Raw genomic sequence first — 22666 nt, forward strand, 5'->3', positions numbered from 1 at the left:
CAGCTCTGGGTGCTGTACTTCATTTTCTGTTTTCAAAACTGCCATTTGGGACCAATATTTTTCCAAATTTCTTGTTTGATTTTGTTGCAGTAATTCATAATATATAATTCTTTTGTAGAATCACCACACACAAAATATTGTTTTTTTGGGGGATGCGGTCCTTCTCCCTCAAGATGTTACTAAAGCTGGTTTATTTGGCTCACCCCATGATCTTATAACATTATTGTATAGTGTCCACTTCTGATCTCCAGTAATGAACCATTTTTTTAAAAAAGGAGCTTCTTTATTTTATTTCAGCAAAGAATCACATGTTAAAATAAGAGCAGGTTTATTTTGCTATGATAAAATATGGAGTACTCTTACCTAGTAATGGCTTACATACCCATTTTATACTGTACTTTTTGGAATAGTATGTCTGATAGTTTCTGAACTGCATTAACATGGATTTTCAGTTATAGCTTCTTAAAGAATAATCTCTTCTTTCTTTTAATAAGCATTGGTATTAGAGGATGATCGCACAGAATTACCATCTTCAAGGCTGAAATTTATGTACCTCTCGAACCATCTTCAAACTGTGTCAATGGAATGAGCACTTTGTCCATATATACAGTACAAAGTCCAAGATCCGGACGTCCTGTTACCATCTTCAAGGCTGAAATTTATGTACCTCTCGAACCATCTTCAAACTGTGTCAATGGAATGAGCACTTTGTCCATATATACAGTACAAAGTCCAAGATCCGGACGTCCTGTTACCATCTTCAAGGCTGAAATTTATGTACCTCTCGAAACATCTTCAAACTGTGTCAATGAAATGAGCACTTTGTCCATATATACAGTACAAAGTCCAAGATTCGGACGTCCTGTATCTGGAATGATCTAAGATCCAGACCTCAAAGCCAACAACAACTTTTTTTTTAAAAAAAATTTCTTTTTAATATGCTTTAATCATGCACATTTGATTTACTGTCTCACACATAATAAAACATATGCCGAGTTCCAATTTGTAATTTAACTTCAGCATTAAATAAAACAGCTCATTATTGAAGAAACGATCATTTTAGCATAAATTTTGTGTGATCGAGAATTTGGCTCTAATATGTATCTCCTTGGTATACATTTCAAACCAAAACATTCTACATAGATAGGTCGTTGATTTTACACCTACTAATATTTTATATCCCTCACACCAACCTGGCAAATCATTATTTATTATATTTTCCTTTCATCATGGCATGTTTATTAACACATGACAACTTGAGTAATGACTCATGTAGCGATGCCTAAACAATTTTTTTATGTTAGTAATTGAATAATAAACAGTATGGTAACCTTTTGTGTTGACATTATGCTTGGCGATGATTACAGATTTAAGTTAAATGTGCTAAGAAATGTTAACAAGGAAAAATTTAACAAAAATTTCTTTCCATATGCAAAAAATAAATTTTCTTAATGATACTTGTAGATCTGCAGAGACTGCATCAGGCGGTAAGATATCTAGCGCCGGCCCTCAATAAGCCTTAAGTATATGTGGGAATTTATTGATTCAGGATTCAGATAAGCCTTAGGCATGTGCAAGAAATAGTCATAAGTATAATAAATAACTAAATTAGTACAATTCAGACTTAATTCTCTCACAGCGCGATAGAAGCAAGATGAAATTTAACGGAACAGTTTGTCTTTAGTCGCCAATCTCATGATACATGGCCAAATATGTATAGTGAATGATAGCTAAATTTTATGATGACAGTCACAATAAAGATTTTCGGATATCGCAAACCGAAGGTGAAATTTTCCAATTAAAGGATTTTGTAAAGTAATGTGGAGAAGCGGTAATAAATGATGATAATATAGAAAAAGATTTTCATTGTGATGACAATGCTCCTCAATCATCAATCAATTAATGGATGGCAAAATCTGTAGTATGGTTCTAGATCAATAAAATACCACTACCGATAGTCAAGAAAGTGAGAAGATTTACTGAAAGCAAAAAAATTTTGATTGACAAGTTAATCGGAATTCTCGACACAGCAAATTACAAGACTTCAACTATGTAACTGAACAAGAAATTATGTATGTCTAGAGAATTAAAGAGAAACTGTTAGCACAAAAACAAAGCAACTTAAACAACTTTTATTGAAAGAAACGTTTAATAAACAAATAAGTATTAAGCTTTTTTTTTTTTGTAAATTTTGATACCCCTTTTTTGTAATTTTGAAGCATTTATGATTTTGATCATAAATGCATCATTATTTCATAAATCACAATTTCATATTTTTAATTTTATAATTTCTACATGCCATCTTACTACTTGTAGATTTAAACTAATGATTTAATATCCGGAAAAATCCGGCATCAGGGAAGTCCCAATGAGTCCGGATCTCAGACTTTGTACTGTACTATAAATTTTATACTTATTGAGACTAAAATTTTTTCCTGTTTTAAAATGAAATAGCATAATATGATGAAAATGTTCCCCTTCCTTAACACTGTACTGAAACAAAAATTATGCCTCAACACATGCTAGAATCATGCATCATGAGCAGAAAATATCATATTTACACATCATCAATAAAGGTCACTTCTTATCAGTAGTAACAAAATAATTAGAAGAAAATATTCTTCAATTTGAAAAACTGCAGAACTTTCAAATAGCCTCAAACTTGGATTGAATATAATATGATACTGTGTTTTTGAAGTTATCATGATGCTAATTATATAAGATAGCATCAGTATTTGAAATGCAGTTTGTTTCTCATAGCTTTGGTGCATAGTGCAGCATTTTAATATATTTTTCCTAGCCTATTTCATTCAAATAATTGTTCATCTGGAAGTATATTTCAGTTCTTATGTTATTTTCACAGTCCACCAAAAAAATCTTTGCAAAATGGGTTTTTGTTGTATCATTTTATCTATCTCAAGTAGATTTTTTTAATGCATAAATATTTTAATGTTTTGAGAATGCATGATATTAAAGTTCTGTGTGATTTTTAAAGCTGAGTAGGTTTCTAAATTTTTAGATATATGAATTTATTTATTTTGTGATATGTATTTATTTATTAAAAGTGTATTATCTATGTGTGCTTAAGCTGAGTAGGTTTCTAAATTTTTAGACATATTAATTTGTTTTTGTGATGTATATGTATTTATTAATAGTACTCTAAATAGTATATTCCCCTCCCTTTCCAGAACAATACTTCAAGCTGCTTCTCCTGCCATGGCAAGCATGTCTGCTGGTGAGGCTGTTTTACATGGAATTGGACGATTTTTCTTAATGTTTTTTGCATCAGCAGCTATTGGTGTTGTGTTTGCATTGACAGCTGCTCTCATATCCTTTCAAATATAAAATACTGCAATGAGTTATCTTTATTTATTAAGAATAACTTTTAATTTTGTGTAATGTATTTAGATTTAAATCTTGTTCCTTTGGTTCATTATTTTAAAATTAAAAATTGTCATTGAAGATTTTTACAGTACTACATAGCTGCCAACACTTCTGGTTTTACCAGAAGATTCCCAGTTTTTCATAACGTCTCTCAGTCTCTTTGTAAATCACCAAATCTTTCACTTTTCTAATTTTAGCCTTTAACAGGCAAAATGCTTCCCAACAATAAATGAAATTTATATTAGGCAAATTCCATTTCCACCTCTGATGATTTTTAGAATAATTTTTCATTAAATTTTTCTTATTGCATTAAATTTATTTTGTGTTAGTGTACTGTAGACATTTGTAAATTTTTGACAATGAAATATATTTCTAGCATCAGCTGATCAATTAATTTTTTAAAAATTTCTGATGAGTATCATTAATGTTCACATTCAAAATTGCATTAGATAGATTTCTAGTTTCTACTTCTATATTAACTCCATCAAATAAGAAGACAAGCCATTTCCATCAAACTATTTCCGAGTTCTTATCCTAATATTTTTTTGACCGAAGTTAAAATTACGTTTCCATCATGCATCTACTGTCATAAACAGGTTGAAAACTGGAACATTCAGAATTTTTGGGGCAGGGGAATACCATACACTTGGAAATAAATTATTGCTTTTGTTTCATTTCATGGAAAATATGTTAAATGCATGATTCAGAAAGGTGTAAAAATTAATAGAGACAAGCAAACATTGTTTCGAGAACTTAACATGCTAAAAGAGTAATTTAAAATATGTATATGTTTGCTTTAATTGATCTGAAATTAGCATTGAAATAGATAAATAAATAAAGGGGGCAGGGAGACATTCACACTTAGAGAAAAAAGAATTATGCTTTAGAAGAATCCAGGACAGTTTCTAAGCTAATTGTAGCGCTTGCAGAAAAGGGAATCATGGTTATTATTATTGTCACTGTATCAGTAGGTACTATCTAATACCCTAGTATCACAAATTATTTAAGTTAGTTATTAAATCTTTTAAATATAAAGTTATATTAAATAGAAGGTATTTTGATATATTTTGATGAACTAATTAATTTTCATTTTTAAAATGTATATGCCAGGTGTTTTTCAGTCTATATTATCATTTCATTATGGTAGATACTGATAACAAGCAAAAGAATACTTGCTGCTTACAGCTTTGATATTTGATAGTATTACGTCTCGGATCCCACATTAATTGCAGTTCATTGATTCATATTCCATATAAAATATGAAAGCCTTATGAAAACATCCTGCATCTTATTAGAATGAACTTATCTAACATTTGACTTTTCTACTATATGAGGAATTATAGCATTCACTTTGCATGCTTTCATAGTATAAGTGATTAGGTTGTCCAGCTGGCAATCTGAAGATCAGTCATTTGACTAGTGAACAGTCTAGTGACATTACTGTTAACTTTCCATTTTTTTAATCCAAAATATGTATAAGGGTATTTACAGTGGTAAACGAACTAAGTTCCCCCCCCCCCAGTGGCTGGACACTTTATTAGCTAAGCATTTCTCAGAAACCTATCAGCTATTTATCCGTCTCATCGCTGAGAATGCTGCTTGGGGGAGGGATTGGAAATTGAATTATATCTGTAAAAATGGGAAAATTCCATCCCAGTTTGATGGAGAACAGATCTGAAGATTTCCCACCTGTCTTTCCAAACCTTTCAAGAGGACTTTCAATTCTATAGCATTTTAAGTACCCCATTCCAAAAAGATAACTTAAAAACTTCTTCAGAATTTGAAACCATGCCCAAGGTTATTGCACTGGCCTCCTGTATCCCCATGCCAACAAGCTGGCTGAAAATAAAATGTGATGTGTAAAATAAATGTGTGTGTCTCATAATTCACAACTATCTGGATTTCGGTGTTGGGTCCCATGCCTCTTCCCAGGCGTACTTTAAGAAGGGAAGAGTTAAGGAATTATTGCATTTCTTAGTCTGTGTTTTCCTGATGTAAGTGATTAACACATCCAGTGAGCATTTGAATGATTTGGGATTCAAATCTCAATCTTGGGCATATTGGACTTCTTGTGTTTCTTAGTCTGAAATGCGTAATGGTCTGTACAACTTGTATTTTTCGTATGTTATGAGGCTGAAGGTGGTTAAATGTGTGGATGCACTGACTGGCCTATTTTAAATATGAGGTTTAGTTTTATTGCATCAGACTTTTTCCAATAAGATCATCATAACTCTTTGAAGGGTGGTGGTTACCTACAGTAACCACCCTTTCTATTGAACATCTTACTCACTCGTGGGAGTGGTTTTCAAGACTGACCGTTTCTGAACTTTGTAGCTAGCTCACTAAATGGCAATCAAGAAACATGAGCCAATGAAGATACATAAGCCAGTAGTTGATGCAGCAATTCGTCTTTAAGAAAATAAGTGTCAGCCATCGAAGACATCACGACAATGTGCACTCTGCAGCACCAAGAAAAAGCCTGTAAGAACAGTGTGGGAGTGTAGCACATGCAAAGTTGCACTGTGCTTGAAAAAGAAAAACTGTTTCCATGAGTACTAGAGAGACTGATTTGTAGGGATGTGTTCGGTGGTCACTGACCCTAACCACCAGAAGTGGTAATTTTTTTTACGTGTCTTGAACAAGATATGTTTAAATGTCGCAAATAATTTCATTGTAACATCTGATATAGAAAATAAAACAAGAGTTTTGCTGAAAAAGTTAATTGCATTTTCCTGCCCCTCAAAGTGTTAAAGAACTAACACCAAGCACTGGGAAATTTAAAGATTATCACAAATGTATTCATCTACAAACATGTGAAGAGAAAAACAATGTGAAAAGGCAAGAAAGTGCCAAAGAATATGACAGCAATTCATAATAATTATTATTATGTTGCTTTAAGTATATACAATTATAAATATCTGATATATGTAAATATAACTGAAGATTATATTTTATATGATGCATGTTATTTAAAAAAAATCACTGCAGTGCATGAGAAGTTTTTATTTTAGAATCTTACCTGAATAAGAAATAAATTTTCGATCATATTTAATTTTGCACTGAGTACAATGAATCCTCCAAATGGCAGGGGTTTTTAGATCTGCTCATTAAGAGCTGTTTTTAAATACCATTTATCAGATAGATTTGTGTGACTACTTAATATACTGTTTATTTATGTAATTTCTCATTCATTAGTATCGCATATAGATTGATCTCTTTGATCAAAATGTCTGTTGTAACTGATCGCTTATAGTTCCTATTTCTATAATTATTACGTAGTTTCTATTAAAAGGTATATGATCTGATACTTCCAATTCTTGGAAAATAAGAGTTAATGTAAAGCTTTGATATTCTTGAATATATTGTACTGGTTGAAACATTTTGAGACTGGATGGAAAGCAGCAATAACATTTAAAGTGGCAGAAATCAAACTTGAGGATAAATCTTTAGAAAAAGGTAGAGGAAGTGTGAAGAAATGGTAAGAATACATAGAATAAGCCTAAAAAAATAGCCTTGAAGGATATTAATGGAGAAAAACAAAACTGAAGGGGAGAGAGAGTGAGAAGTGGAGGTGGCAGGTGTGCATTTAAATATTAGTCACTCGCGTTGTTGATTTTTCCGATAATAATCCTATGTGCTATATCTGACTTCGAATCTAAAATTTTCTGAAGAACACAAAAACCTTGTCTAAAACTTAAAGGTTTATTTAACTGGAACTTCAAAACTGATGAAAACTTAACATCATAAACGAAAACTTAACATCTTGGGCGGAAAAACATTCAAAGAGCTTTAAAGTAACAGCTATGCCGGCACGGTGAAGAACACTTTCCTTTAAAAGACAGAATCCATCTAGCCCTTTCGGCATATATCTCCATTCGCTGAATTCAGACATCCGCTCCTACGTGTTTTGGACTTAAACGGCCAGGCTGGAACTGGAATAGGACTGGATCAGGACCGGAACATGACTGGAACAAGACGGGAACCGGAACAGGACTGGATCCGCAACAAGACAGGAACCGGAATCTCTCATCCCCTGGCTTCTCCTCGGGCAGGTCTATTCTGACTCGAACTAAAAGGAACTGCGGTGCCACTAAGGAAAGCACCTCCTTTTATTGCCGGCGGTTGCCGTTACTACAGGCGACTATGCAAATATTTAACATCCTTCCACCTAAGGAAAAAAAAAGAAAAAAAAGTGAACTTTCACATCAAAGTAAAACAATGCCAAAGAGCCTTAATATACCAGTCTGTCCGGCGGAGTTACAGTTCTACCAGATCGTGTTACAGGCCTGATAGATTTATCATCTATGTTGAGTTTATGTTCAGACAAAGAATCTTGTTTTTCATTCTGCAGCTTCACAGGTACATCATTAGTTCCATTATCACTGTACACAGTTGTGGGTTTACCTCTTCGTGACACGAACCGATGAAAAGCCTGAAGAAACACTTCTGTAGATAGAGAAGTCAGCAACTCCAAATGGACCGCTCTATAAACGGCGCATGTAAAAACACAAATCCATGCCTTTTCTTTGTTTCTCAACAATAAAGGACCACAAAGGTCTGTACCCGTTACTTGAAATACTGCTGAATCATTTACTCGCTCTATTGGCGGTGGGGCTGATATGTGGTCAACAGGTGCAGCAGAATATCTCTTGCAAGTAATGCATTTACTCAAAACAGAACGCACCGTTCTTCTGCCAGATAACAACCAAAACCTTTCCCTTAAGGTATTCAGTATATATTGTACACCTGCATGTCCTTTCTTTTTATGTTCTTCCATAATTAAATTCCTAACTAATGGATGTTCTCCTGGTAATATTATAGGTGTTCTAAACTCTAACGTGTCATCTGTTCGAAACGCACCAGTTTTAATTCTTAAATTCCCGCATCATAAAATGGACTAAGAGTTCGTAAGCGTGCGTCTTCTATATCCTGAAACGATTCCGATTGAATCAAGCGAATAACAACCTTTTCTGCAAAATCAATTTCATCAACAGTGAGTTCACCTTTCCTTTTTTTCTTATTTCTGCAATTAAAGAAAAATCGTTGAATCCAACAAACAACTCTAACTGTTTTTCGATAGCTAGAAAATCGCTCACTCAAACTAAACCTTTCAGTAGACACTAGAGATGAAACCACTGCCTTTTTTTTCTCGCTGGCTATTTCCGCTTCATCAGTTATAAATTCGGCACTCGGCCAATTTTCTTGGAATTTTAAAAGCAGCTCGGACCCTCCCACCATTTTGACCGGGAGAGTTGGCGAACTGAACACCCTCTACTTGGAAGATCTGCAGGGTTAAGGTGAGCAGGTATATGCCTCCAATCCTCCACATGTGTCAAAAGCCTTATTTCCTGTACTCTATTTTCTACAAAAGTCCCCCATTGTTCTTCCCTTTTTATCCATGCAAGGACAGTAGTTGAATCTGTCCAGAAAAATGTACTTCTGACCTCAAAGTCTTTTAGAACGTCTGCAGCAAGACGAGATGCAATAGTTGCTGCTAACAATTCTAATCTTACAATAGTAGTTTCCTTTTTACCACAAGGGGAAACTCTAGACCTAGCCTGAAGCAACTGGACTTTAACTGATTCAGGTTCTTCTACACGAATAAAAACTACTGCCGCATACGCTGCTTGACTGGCGTCACAGAAAACATGTATTGAACACTGTTTTGGCTGATATCGTATCCACCTTGGAATTTTAATGTTTTTCAAAAGAAAAATGTCTTTTACCCATTTCAAAAATTTACTTTTAATTTCGGTGTTAACTTCTTCTTCGTCCCATTTTACTTTTGTTTCCCATGTACGCTGTAATAACATCTTAGGTAATATAAGGACTGGACATGTTATACCGATGGGATCAAATACTTTATGTGCTATTGCCAAAATACTTCTTTTCGTAACTTTCTCGAAACAAAGATTTTGTAAATTAGCAACATTTATTTGAAGAGTATCGCCTTGTCTTTCCCATAACAAACCTAATACATTCGCAATAGATTCTGTTTCTAAACTACAGTCGGTATATTCCCAACCCCGCAATTCAAATTTTCGTTCTGCCATAACATCTGAAGATACTTTCATGAAGCGCTGTAATTCATCTTCACTTCCAACACTTGTTACACAGTTATCAACATAGAAACTATTCATTAATTTAACAATAATGTTGGAAGGATATTTTACATCTGCATCATTTTTCTCCAAAATTGAATTTAAGTGATATTGAATAACAGCTCTAAGTAAAAATGGACTACTAGTTACACCAAATACGACTCGACAATGACGAAAATGCTTCAAGCCATCTTCACCCTTTATCCAAAGAAATCGGAGGAAGTTTCTGTCACTAAAATTCAGGCCAATTTGTAGAAAGGCCTTACGAATATCAGAAATCACCCCTATTTTTTCTTGGCGAAATCTATTTAAGATTGTAGGAATAAATGAAATAAGGTTTAGTCCCTTTTCAAAACAATCATTGAGACTCGGAGAACCCTTTGCTTTAGACGAAGCGTCAAATACTGGCCGTAACTTCGTAGTACTATGTTCCTTAACAACATGTCTATGTGGCAAATAATGATGGAGTAAATCTAATTCATTTACGGGTACTTCCTCTATTATGCCCTCTTTGAGCCATTCTTGGAATATATTTTCATACTCTTGGCGAAGATTATCTATTTCAAGTTGCCTAATCGTACCGTGCAACCTTTTAAGCGATAACTCAAAATTATCCGACAGGGGAGGGTGCCCTTCCAACCAAGGCAAAGACACTACAAAGCGGTCATCTTCTATTTTTACAGTATCAAGAAAATGTTGCCTGGTAGCCTCATACAATTCCAATTTAGTCTTTTGTTCGGATGGGTCCGTAATACCAAGCGAGTCGAGGGCCCATAAATCAGAAATACAAGCCTCTTTATTCAACATTGATGTAACTAAGAATGTTGAACCTTCACTATTCAACTCCCCGGTTTTTCCCATAACCGTCCATCCTAACTTTGTCTCAATAGCCACAAGACCGTTTGAAATTTTACGATTCCCCGTTAATAATCGTCCTGCAACATCGGCTCCTATTAAAATTTCTATGGGTCCTTCTAAACGATCTGTTAAACTTATTCCACAGTCAGAAAGCTCTTTAAGCCATATTCCTTGTCCAATAGAAGGTATACTATTACAAATAACAGGCTGACTTAACGCATCAAAATTACAACTGTAAGAGCCAGACATATTAGATAAATGAATTTTGTAAACTTTATGTTCACACAAACTGGTCGTTGTACCGCCAAATAATGCGTGGCTAAGGTATTCCTTTACCGTATACCTGTAACCCATATCTTGAGCTGCGCTTTGCAGAATATATGACCTTTGAGAACCAGTATCAATTATAGCTCGAGCCGAACGAGATTTTTAATCTCCTTTAATTATTACTGTTATTGTTTGCAGCAAAACTTTAGGAGACCTTGAAGAAATGTTGGCGAGTGTTTCAGCCTGATTTGGAGGCTGTTCCGTTGCCCTTGTCTCACTCATTTGTGAATGGCCCTTACATAGAAAAATATGATGCCTTTTGCCGCATGTAAAACAAACTGTTTTTAATCTACACCTCTTGACATAATGTCCAGATTTCAGACACAGATAACAAGAGCGTGTCCTTTGGACCAAAACTTCTCTTTCTGACAACGATAAGTTACGCGCCTGAAAACATTCCGCAGAACCATGATTTATACTGGAACAAAATATGCAGCCTTTTCTAGCTTCATTAGAAGAAGTAAACAGTTCAGCTGCCGTAGGTTTTAAGTGAGGTTCTCTTATCTTTAAACCCGAATTCCCTTTCTTATTACCGTGAGCCAATCGATCGAAAACATTGAAAGATTTAGCTGCTAAAGAAATTCTTTCCTCACTTTCAACTTCACCGCGCAAGAAGCATAAAAGGCGCTCAATGTCAGATTCCCTTTCTCTTAACTCGGCGTTTTCACCGGTTAAACTTTCTGATCCTTTACGCGAAAACCTAAGTCTCTCCCACGTTTTTAAGACTTCATTCGGCAATGCTGATTCTACCAATGGATATAATATCGCACAATATTTGCCTCTATTTATTCCCAATATCTCCAAGGCTCTTAGATTAGATTCGAGTTCATTGTATAGTTTCCGCAAAGAGTGTGTACCTTGTTTTTGAATAACAAGGGTTAGCAAATCATGAATATAAATCTCCGTTAGTAATTCTTTGTTACCAAAACGCGTCTGCAATGCTTCGATTGCGCTCTTGTAACTATCGCCAGTTGGCGGAAAGCTTTTAACTATTTCCTCTGCAGGAGAATTCTTCTCCATAGCCTGTGCTAAATAAGCAAATTTATCATTATTATCTAATGTAGAATCTTTATCAATCTTTTGGAATTGCCCCCAAAATCCTAGCCATTTCTTCACATTGCCATCAAACATAGTCAATTTAATCTTCGGAAAATGTAACATTTTATTCTGAATAAGGGATGGATCAATTAAAGTTACATTCGGGGTTCCAGAAGTAAGATCTTTTACTTTACTTTCCAGAAGTCTCCACCTATCAAAATATAATTCAGACTCATCTATTTCTTTAATAAGTAAAGTCTCATCTGTAATTTCTTTAAACATTAATTCTCGTATTTTCATTTCAGTATCAAACAAAACTTTAGCTTTCTCGGCAATAACTTTTATTTTAATTAATTTTTCTTCCTGATTAAATTTAGTTTCTTCATTGTCAAATTCATTACAAGCTTTACTGAATAGTCTTCTATATTGACTTCGTGCTAACTTTAAAGCTTCCATGATTCAAAAATAAAAAAGTCGCTTACCTTGCAGACAATATCCTGTCGCTTGATGCCAAATGTTGATTTTTCCGATAATAATCCTATGTGCTATATCTGACTTCGAATCTAAAATTTTCTGAAGAACACAAAAACCTTGTCTAAAACTTAAAGGTTTATTTAACTGGAACTTCAAAACTGATGAAAACTTAACATCATAAACGAAAACTTAACATCTTGGACGGAAAAACATTCAAAGAGCTTTAAAGTAACAGCTATGCCGGCACGGTGAAGAACACTTTCCTTTAAAAGACAGAATCCATCTAGCCCTTTCGGCGTATATCTCCATTTGCTGAATTCAGACATCCGCTCCTACGTGTTTTGGACTTAAACGGCCAGGCTGGAACTGGAATAGGACTGGATCAGGATCGGAACAGGACTGGATCCGCAACAAGACGGGAACAGGGCGGGAACCGGAATCTCTCATCCCCTGGCTTCTCCCCGGGCAGGTCTATTCTGACTCGAACTAAAAGGAACTGCGGTGCCACTAAGGAAAGCACCTCCTTTTATTGCCGGCGGTTGCCGTTACTACAGGCGACTATGCAAATATTTAACGTAGAAGATTAATGTAGAAGAAAATCTTTAAAGACTCAAGGAGAAACCTGGGTTGGTTAATTTTAATGTTAAATTTAATTTAAATTTTGATCTGGAGAATGTTCATAATTTATGAGCAATTTAACAAGCCAAAGAAGTGAACTTCTCTCTGAGGGATTTGGTGCCTCTTTATTGTTTTCCTTCCTGGAGCTAGTTCATTATGTATTAGGTTCACTGGAATTTGTACTTATAGGGGTACTTTGGTGTTGGAGACATACTGTATATTTTCGGCACCATATTGTCATGTTACTCTCACAAGTATGTTTTTTATGTAATCATAGTGTTTTCTTCTCATTCTGCAATTGATTTTGCTATTTGAGATTTGCAAGATTTCATGTAAATCATTTTTACAATTTCGTTGATCTGAATACTGTCTATTCAGTATTTCTAGGTAATGAAAAATGCCATTATAAATGCAATACATTTATGGTTATTTAACTGAATTAATTTCACATCACAGATATTTCAAAGTAGAAATGTTCTATGCTATGCTAAATGCCATTTTTTATGTATGCCGTTTGTCTTATATTATTATTTTTTAATAGTGCAATGTTTATTAATTACTGTTATTTTTTTATTTAAATTTTATTTATTCATTTAAGAAGCAATAAATATGACTATCTTTTTTTATGGAGGCTATTTGTTTTATTTCATGTTTCTTTTTTTTAAGAGGATTTCGGGAACGAAACCAACAGAAATCAGTGGAAAAAATGACCAATGGAATTTTAATAAAAAGAGGAGAAAACTTAAAAACTAGTTTGGGGAAAGGGAATATCTAATATTCAGCCAAATAAGTGGGGAAGGAAATAAGTCATAATGTGGCAGGGCACCAAATGTACATGGTATGGCTTTAATGAAAATGTTCCCTTACAGGTTTTGAGTCTAAGGCTGCATTATAATGAAATGGTTTTCTTATATTACTATCAACCAAGTTCCTATTTACAATCTCTCTAGTGCAACAATCCTCGGTGTAACAGATGACCAATTGGTTAATTTTTTTTCCTTTAATGCTTAGTGAATTGATGAAGCCCATTTCCATGAAATTGGTTTGGGGTCAGGCAGGCTTCAAGTAATAGATCTCTAAACTTGACTATTTATTGAACCTGCTGCTCCTGTATAAATTATACATACTTTCTTAATCTGAACTATAATTAAACCCTTTTTTTCCATAGAAAGTAAACTTGTAAACTTTGTGGAATATGATTTTGCTGTACTCACAGTGTGCTAATGACATAACTACTATATTCAACGAGGGTATACTATATTTGGCATACCAAATATATATATACATATATATAATTCAGTTATTCGGGTTTTAAAATTATGAGACTTATTTATGATCTTCTTTTTTGGGTAGCTGGAATTTTACCAAAATATAAAATGTATATCAGATATAACTATTAATTTATCCTTAACTTGATACTTATTTAAATATATTGATTTGAGAAAGAATCCATCCCTTGAATTTGCTATGATACTTGTATTCACATATGCTCCATATGGTTTGGCAGAAGGCTTACATTTATCAGGTATGATTTAACTAAATTGCAAAGTAAAGTTTTGCTTAAAACGTTTTACTTAATTTGCCCTTTTAAATTTTGGTTATGTATTTTGCATTTTTTGCGAATTATCTTGATGAATTTAGTTATATTTTAAAATTTTTTATGCACAATTGCTTTTATTAATATATAAAAAATAAGTTTGAAAGTGATTAAATAAATGATACCAGTTTGATTAAAATGGGAAATATTATTTTATGTTTATAATTCATTACATCTGAAAAATTAGTCTTTTTTTAGTATGAAGTATACTTTGAGCATAGATAGTTTTCTGCACATTTTACACTTATAGATTTAATACACTGGAACTTTCCAGTGTGCTTCATGTTCTGTCCTGCATCTACTATCACAAGATTGTTTCTTAATCAGAGAGAAACAAATATGGCATTCTGCAGTCCTCTTTTAGAAGTTAAAATAACTGCTCATGGATAAAAATTTTTCTTTGATTTTTTAACTTGTTCTGATTTCTTCGTAAGATTTATTTTTTCTTTGTTTTATGATTTGGAATGGAAAAATAGAAGAAAGATTAAGTCTCTTAGGATTAAGATTATTGCGTATAGCCTTAGTTATATTTCTGTAGCATGTAAAAAATTTTATCTCCTAAGAAAAGCTTTAATTAAAATATAAAAGAAATGTTGAAAACAATATAATTATCTATGGGAGTTGAAGGGGGTGGAGGAATTTCAGTATTTAAGGCTTTACAAATTCTTTCTCTGGCTGATGTATAATTTTAAAGCAGTAAACTGAAATTATTTTTTTAATTGATCAATCAAAATCTTCATTCAAAAATCTCAAACTGTGCATTTTACTAAAATTCTTCTTTAACCATGTGTTTATTTAAATTTTTAGCCTGTTAAAATATAAGATTTAAATAAAGTGTTAGAAACAGTAAAATTCCTGTAGCAAATATCCTGGCCTATCCATACTTGTAAGTATTTTTTGAGCCACTTTTCAGCAAATTCATCTGAACCGCTTTTCAGTTTTGTGTGAAAATTACATATTTAAGCAACATTTATGTGAAAAATTATTTATTGGCCAAAATTAATAAGAGACAAATATAAATATTGTTATGCCTAATTATGTTGTTATGCATTTAATGTTGGCTTTTCTCAAACATGCTTTTATGTGCAATTCACTCATTTTATCTAGTTTGATGTTTTGTGTTCAACACACATTTTGAAATTTCTAGATGCAGATTTAAGCTTAGTATTAAAAAATAAATAAAAGTACAGCTACACTTATTATCTCCTCCTCCTTCTTTCTTTTCTTTTCTGTTGTGTTTCTTTTTCTCTTTGTTCTTGTTTCATTATGTATCAGTTCAATTTTGTTTGCAGAATTTTGATTTAAAAAGAGAGGGATTTCGTTTTTTATCATAGTCCTTTTGTAGTTTCCATGTTCATATGGATTTAAATCATTTTCTTATAATGGTTGTTCATTGTAATGATTTGTTACTAATCTTGCATATTTATCATATTGTCTTAAAAAATGTCAAGATGATTCATAGAATTCCCATGGTACCATTGTTATTTTTCTGAACTGATGGTGTGCCAAGAATTGGAAAGCTTGTTGAAGCAGGTGGAGAGCATTTTATTTTAATAGCAGTAAAAAATAAGATAAAATAAATTAATTAAATTAAAAAAAACTTAGTTTCAAAATCATCATCAGAAGATCAGGTTTTATGTGTTAAATTATAACAGGCTGTAAGTTTAGAACTTCCAGAATTGGTTCTAGAAATTATCAGAATCAGCCATTTCTGATGCACACAAAAAATTAAGTGTATAAACTACATTAAATAAAACCTAAAAGCTCTAACATTTGCTTGTAATAATAAATTAATAAAAGTAATAATTTTCAACAAAATTTATCCATGTAAAATGGTCAGAAAATACCTTATCCTAAAGAATTCGTGTGTTTCTGTGAAAAACAAGCAAAAAAGGTGGAAAGAAATTTTATTCTGCAATTATAATGCCATCTACAAATAAAATAGGAAAGTAGAGTAAATTAAAGGTAATAATCCAAATGCAAGGTTTAAAAATGTTACTTGTGAGCAAATCAACTCTGCAACAAAGAGCACCTGCTTGTATCAACAAAACTAAAAGTATTTAAACAAGAAAGAAAATATGTAGCTTTTCTTAAAAGACTTCATTTTTCAAATAATGTAATTGTTATTTCAAATAATGGAATTTTTGTTAAGAAAAGTATTTATGTATGAGATATGATATGAATTTTGTAGTCAAAATTAAATTTAAGATTTATTTTTGATTGAAACAGCAAGCCATAGGTAGATAAATGAGCATTTCCATATTTAAAGCTTTGTACAGTGAAAGCATATTAATATTTGTAACAGATTTCATAATTAATAACTATCTGTTATTTGTATATACTTAGTATGCTGAAATTAGCTTGCTAATAAAGAGATTTGTAACATAATTACAATTGTTTATTATAATTGAAATTTGAATGTTATTTGTGCACTTGCATAGAATTTTTTTTTTTTTTTTTTCAGGAATTATGTCTATATTGTTTAATGGGGTAGTAATGTCTCATTATACACATTTTAACCTTTCTCCAGTGACTCAAATAACCATGCAACAAACGCTTAGGACATTGGCTTTCTTTGCAGGTTAGTAGATGTTTGTTGTAAATATTATTAAGTATATCAGACTATTGTGGATAGAAATGTATCACGAAGCACCTACAGTAAATGTTTTTATTTATTGTTTTTTTTTTTTTTTTTGTTTTTGTTTTGAGTAGAATAAACTAACTCTAAACTCCTAACAGATTTGGAGCGAATTATTACTTCATTTGAGAAGAACTATGAAGTCTTAAGAAGGTTTTAAAATAAACCTTTTTATTAAACCAAAACTAGAGCATAAATGCTCATCTCATTCTTGACAGATCAGCCAACCACTTGTGGTAATGAAATTTAAGTAACACTCAAATTCGGTGGTAAAAACTAAGTCTTTTAGCCAAAGGCTAGACAATTCATTTAGTATGAAGTTGGCTCAAATCTGTTCACTGGCATAACAATTTAAATGTCAGCAATCATAATACAAAGCATATAATCTTATCTGAGGTAGTGAAATGAGTAATGTGGTTTTAAGATGCAGAAACACTCTACTTTTAATGTAAACAACCTCAGCTAAATGATGTGACACTAAATTTGCATTCTGAAAGGGAAACGAAAGTGAGAATTGACAGTAAAGGTCTGAATCGTAAAGTAACTGGTTATGTAAAATTATAATAGCCTTACAAATGTTCCCCTCCAAAGTGTAAGTAATTGCTAACATTCTAAATTTTAACCTTAAAAAAGAGCCAACTTTTTACAAGAAATTTCTAAATCTAATTCAAGTTTACAGATGATGCACATCACTGTACAATTTTTGAGGACCTCACAGGAATTTTTATTCTTTTCTAGTCGTATCTTATCTTCTTCTGGGCATCTGGAAGTAAAAGCATTTGATTACTTTCCCCTTTTCAATTCAGCTTTATCAGAATCTTTCATATACTTTGCAAATATTTTACAATTTTATTTCTACTCTCTGCTCTCCAGCCATGTACTGAAATATATATGGGTGTACCACTGTACAAGTATTTTCAACTTGTGACCGAAATGGTACATGTTAATTAAGACACACTAGACCTCGACAAATATTTAAATTCAAACTAATCGTAATGTGCTGAGATTGAAATTTTCATTTAACTTTAGTAATGGTTAGAGAACCTAACTTTAACTACAAGCATTAACTAGTCTAGCTTTAACTTATTTTATCATAACATGCTAGCTTGCACTTAAATGTTTCCATTAACTTTACATCATTAACTTTAGTTTTATACATAATTAGCGTAAAACATCTGTATTTACAAAACTAATTTAGCAAACATACTTCATGAGACATTTACAATTCATTTATATTCAAAATATTATTTAGTGTGCACTTTACATCAGAATATACAGAAGTTGCTGCCAATTTATATTCTAACAGTATGCCAAACTTTTCTGAGAACAGTCTCTTGGACTCTTTCTTAGTCAAAAATCTCATATTTATACTATAAATAAAGTTATTTAGATTATGTAAAATTAATCTTCTTTTTGTATAACAAAGCTAAAATGTCCTTACTTGAAGCAAAATTTAAAATAGAAAGCAATTGTACTTTTATCATAAACTGAAAACTGATTATTTAAATAAATTTCGCTTATCTTTTGCTTTGGCTTCTTGCTACTCTCTTGCACAAATTTACTCCAAAAAGGATATGTGACCGTATATTGAACTTGTAATTTTCTGTGAGGTCACTGCTTAGCTTCCAGGTGATCTGGAGTTTTCCGCTTCTGGGCTTTTCCATAGATCCTGGTGGACTTTCTTTCTAGCTGAGAAACCTTTTTCAGTCAGCTACTTTGTTGCTCTTGTTCTCACTGTTGGCTCTCCATTGATTTTCCTGTGTCTTCGTTGACTTGCTGTTGCTGCGCCGTTGGAATCCTCCTATAAACTTTCTTCACTGCAGTGGTCCATCGTCTATCCCTGTGAATTTTGTCTAAGGTAACTGCACTTTTCTCCATTGCTATGAACTTATCTTGGCATTTGATTCTTCATGCATGGCTTATTGGTTACTTATATGCTCCCTGGATCCTGCTGTATCCTTGTAACTTTCCATTCTTTTTTGAACTTTTTCTTTTCAGTTGTCTGAACCTCCCTTTCTCCGTCAAATTGCTTCCTTTTGGCTTGTTGTTCTTGGGTCTGTTCTTTTCCTTTTCTCCAATTCCAGCCTGCATTCGTATTCTTTACGGAACTTGTATTCTTGAAGTTCATAGTAACTTCGCTGCCAATCCAGCTGGCCCTTCATTTCTAATGCCAGGTTTCCTGCAAAATGTCATTTAAAAGAGGCATATCAGTGTACTCAAAATAGCTCTTAATAATCTACATTTAGTTTTAGCGATTCTGCATTTGGAGCTCTGAAATAAACCACCATTTCTCATATTTGCTCAGTTAAGAACGGCTCTTCAAATTCATTGCAAAACAGTCCCACTTTTTCTTGAAGGGTACATGAAAGCAAATGTTTAATTTTCAAAACTTTAATCTCTCACCTTAAAATCAGATTCCTCCTTTTCTTATTATCATAAAATTTTTGCTTTGCTCTAGTCACATCAGAGTGCTTAATCTCCTCATCTGCTAGTTTCTGGATGTCTGCGATCTTAAATTCCTCAGCTCTCTTTTGAACAAAAAATAGTTTAACTTTCTGCTGAGAAACATTTCAGCTGGCATCCCCCTGATAGTATCGGGCTTAGCCATCCTCAAGGCATATGGAAGTTGTCACTGCTAAGTTTTTCATACCTGTGAATGATTTTAATAATATTTCGAGTCACCTGTTCTGTGATATTTGATTGCGGCTGATAAGGAACCATTTTAAAATGTTCTATGCTAAGTTCCAAATATAAAATTTCGAAGATTTGACTAACAAACTTTCTATTGCCTAGAATTACTTTTAATAGGGCTCTACATTTAATATAAATTTATTGGAAGTTCTTTTGAGAGATTTCTACCCGCTTCAAAAAGTGATCCGCGATTGTGAGCAAATATCTATTTTTATTATTTTCACTACATGGGTATTTGCCCATGTAGTGAAAAATACACATGGCCACTTGTTCTACATGGGTATTTACCTAGTAAGTTAGTTTCTGTTAATTCAACAGCAAATGTAGCTTTTACGCTATTTAGATACCCAGCTGGGCTATAATTAATAAACCACAGTCAGAAGAACTGCTAATGTTTCTCTTTCTGTAGCGTTTAATTTGAGTTGGATTAATAAAATATGCCACTAGCTATCCATTTGCATAAGCATGGCTCTTGAAAAAATCTGATGCTTCTGCAGTGATTTCTAATGTCCTGTTGGCATCGGGGAATTTTAAGACTGTTGTTTAAATCAATGTGATTTTTAATCTCTCAAATGCTGTATTTGCTTCACCTGACCAGGTAAATCTGGCTTTCTTTTTAAATTTAACAACAGCTGTACTATATGGGCAAAATCTTTGATAAAACATCTATAATAGGAGCATAAGCCCAACGTTAAGGCCAACCTTTTTCACTGCATTATGTGGAGCTTAATTTTTTTTTATTTCAATAATCTTGGAATCTTTGGTTTCAATTACTTTCTGAGATATCTTATAGCCAAGCAACCAGGGCTGTGGAATCGGAATCGTAGTCGAGCAGATTTTGGGGTAAAAGGAGTTGGAGCTGGAGTCGTTAAAAACAGGTCGACTTCAACTGCAGTTGGACAGTTTGAATTTGAAGTGAAATTAAAATGAATTGAAAAAAAAAATTAATGACAAGTTGAGTTATTATTTTTATTTATGGACTATATACATAATTAAATAGTTATTTTCTATTTTATTGACATATTGATAAATAAATATAAGGGAGGAGGATGGATGTGATATTTGCCATTAGTGATTAAACTGATTCATTTAGTTACAAATCTCACTGGTAAATTTAGGTAAGCAGCAATAGCAGCAAGAACTCCCAAAATTGATGCCATTCTTAGGAAGCGAGCAGGAAAAGAAGCAATTATTGATCAAGCAATGCGATAAGGAAGTACGTATTTGATGATAAAAAGGTTGTTAGAACTAAGAACTTTTTTAGATATAGGTAACCCTAATGTTTTACTAACAAAAAGACTGTGGAATGATCTTGCAGAATTGGAAATTTTTCTTTCTACACTGTATATAGCCACAAAAATGCTGCAATCTGAAGAATTGACAGGAAGTGAGAATGGATGAATGTGATGTTTGTTGTTTCTGAAATGGAGGGTTTATTGCAGAAGGAATCATTTTTTCAATGAAGAAAAGATAAACTAGTTTGTTAGACAATGAGATCTTGCTGGGTTCAACATATGTAGATCCGAAACATCGAATTTTCTTGGATAACGAACAAATTAAAAAGTAAAAAAAAAGCCATCTATGAACTTTCATTAAGAAAAAAATTATTCTCAGAACAATTGAAGAATTCGAATCAGGACAGTCAAGCTGCAGACATTGCAACTGAGTCTCTATCGTCTTCTTCCAAAGATGAATTAGATTTTGAGAAATATTTTTGGATAATACTGAAAAGGGTAAGGCAAAGCGAATGAAAATAAAGAACCAAGAGCCTTTAGATATGAAAATGAAAAAATACAAACAAGATTTCTACATGGTCTTTGAAGAAATAGAGAAATATGATTGTTATGATTGTGCTTGCAAGACACCTCTTTTAGAACTTATAAAAAAATCTATCCCGAAAAGTTAAAAGAAGAAGCTCTAATGATAACAGCCCTTTCTTCTACTCAAGTTAGTGTGGAAAGACTGTTCTCAGCTCTGAAGTTTATCAAATCGGATCTATGGCCCTCCAACAAAGAAGGTCTTGCTGAAGCTACACTGTTTCTTAGAAATAACTAATGCCAGTTTTTCCATTTCATAATAAATGCTAATTAATATAAATAATTTGCTATGCCATCAATTTTTTTTCTGTGCATCTATTACTTCTTTTATATTAAAAAAATAAGCTGTAACCCATGTGTATATGTTTACATATATATCGGAGGGAGTTGGAGTTGAATTGACTCAGAGTCGGAGTCTTTAAAATTCTAGGAGTCGGTCATTTTCCCTACAGACTCCACAGCCCCGCATGCAAAAAAGTTCTTTGGTCACAAATTTGCATTTGGGCAAATTTTTTTAAAACTGCTTCTGTTGCAACTCTCAGGACTACAATGTGCACATTGCAAATTAAATAATCACAGCAGGGATTATTAATATAAAGATTTTAATATGGATATCTCACACAAGCGGAAAACGTTACATTACTCTAACAAGTGCATACATATAACCGAGTGAAAAGGGAATTCCCCGCTTAGTTCGCAGTTAAAGAAAAAATAAGAATAATAAAAAATAGTCCAATCAAAAGCAGCACTCTTTCTGTCGACTTCACCCAGCCATTGTGTAATCGTCTGTTTGAAGCAGCCATTTCCTACACCCCCCCTCTGAGTTGACTTAAGCTTGGCTCAAAGACATACACCTTGCAGGATGTTACTAGAGTCATTTGAAGAGTCATTAGAATCTGATTGCTCATCACTAGAAATAGAAGAAATACGATCAGTAAAGGAGTTATCGTGTATGGGATCAGTGGGGGTGTCCGTTAACTGCACTTACAATGGAAAGACTCGCTGAATGGGACAAAGCAGCGTACCTGCTCAAGTCTTCAGTTTTACAGTTCTCACCTTGCCATCTTTCCCAGGAATTAGTTGAATGACCTTAGCTAAAGGCCAGTGCATCCATTTTTTGACG

The 22666-nt window shown here is 33.0% G+C and overlaps 1 protein-coding gene across 1 annotated transcript in view; it reads left to right on the plus strand.

Moving 5' to 3' along the window:
* Nhe1 (Na[+]/H[+] hydrogen exchanger 1) overlaps nt 1-22666 on the plus strand; it is a 134957-nt gene that overhangs the window by 57088 nt on the left and 55203 nt on the right. Inside the window, exons 8-10 of the mRNA XM_085825100.1 lie at nt 3189-3326; nt 14219-14325; nt 16862-16978. Coding sequence (XP_085681226.1) covers nt 3189-3326; nt 14219-14325; nt 16862-16978 — 362 coding nt within the window. The remainder of the gene's footprint in view (nt 1-3188; nt 3327-14218; nt 14326-16861; nt 16979-22666) is intronic.

Source organism: Stegodyphus dumicola, chromosome 10 (assembly GCF_044657685.1).
Source record: "Stegodyphus dumicola isolate Sdum_Otavi_A_Nest chromosome 10, ASM4465768v1".
Lineage (NCBI taxonomy): Eukaryota > Metazoa > Arthropoda > Arachnida > Araneae > Eresidae > Stegodyphus > Stegodyphus dumicola.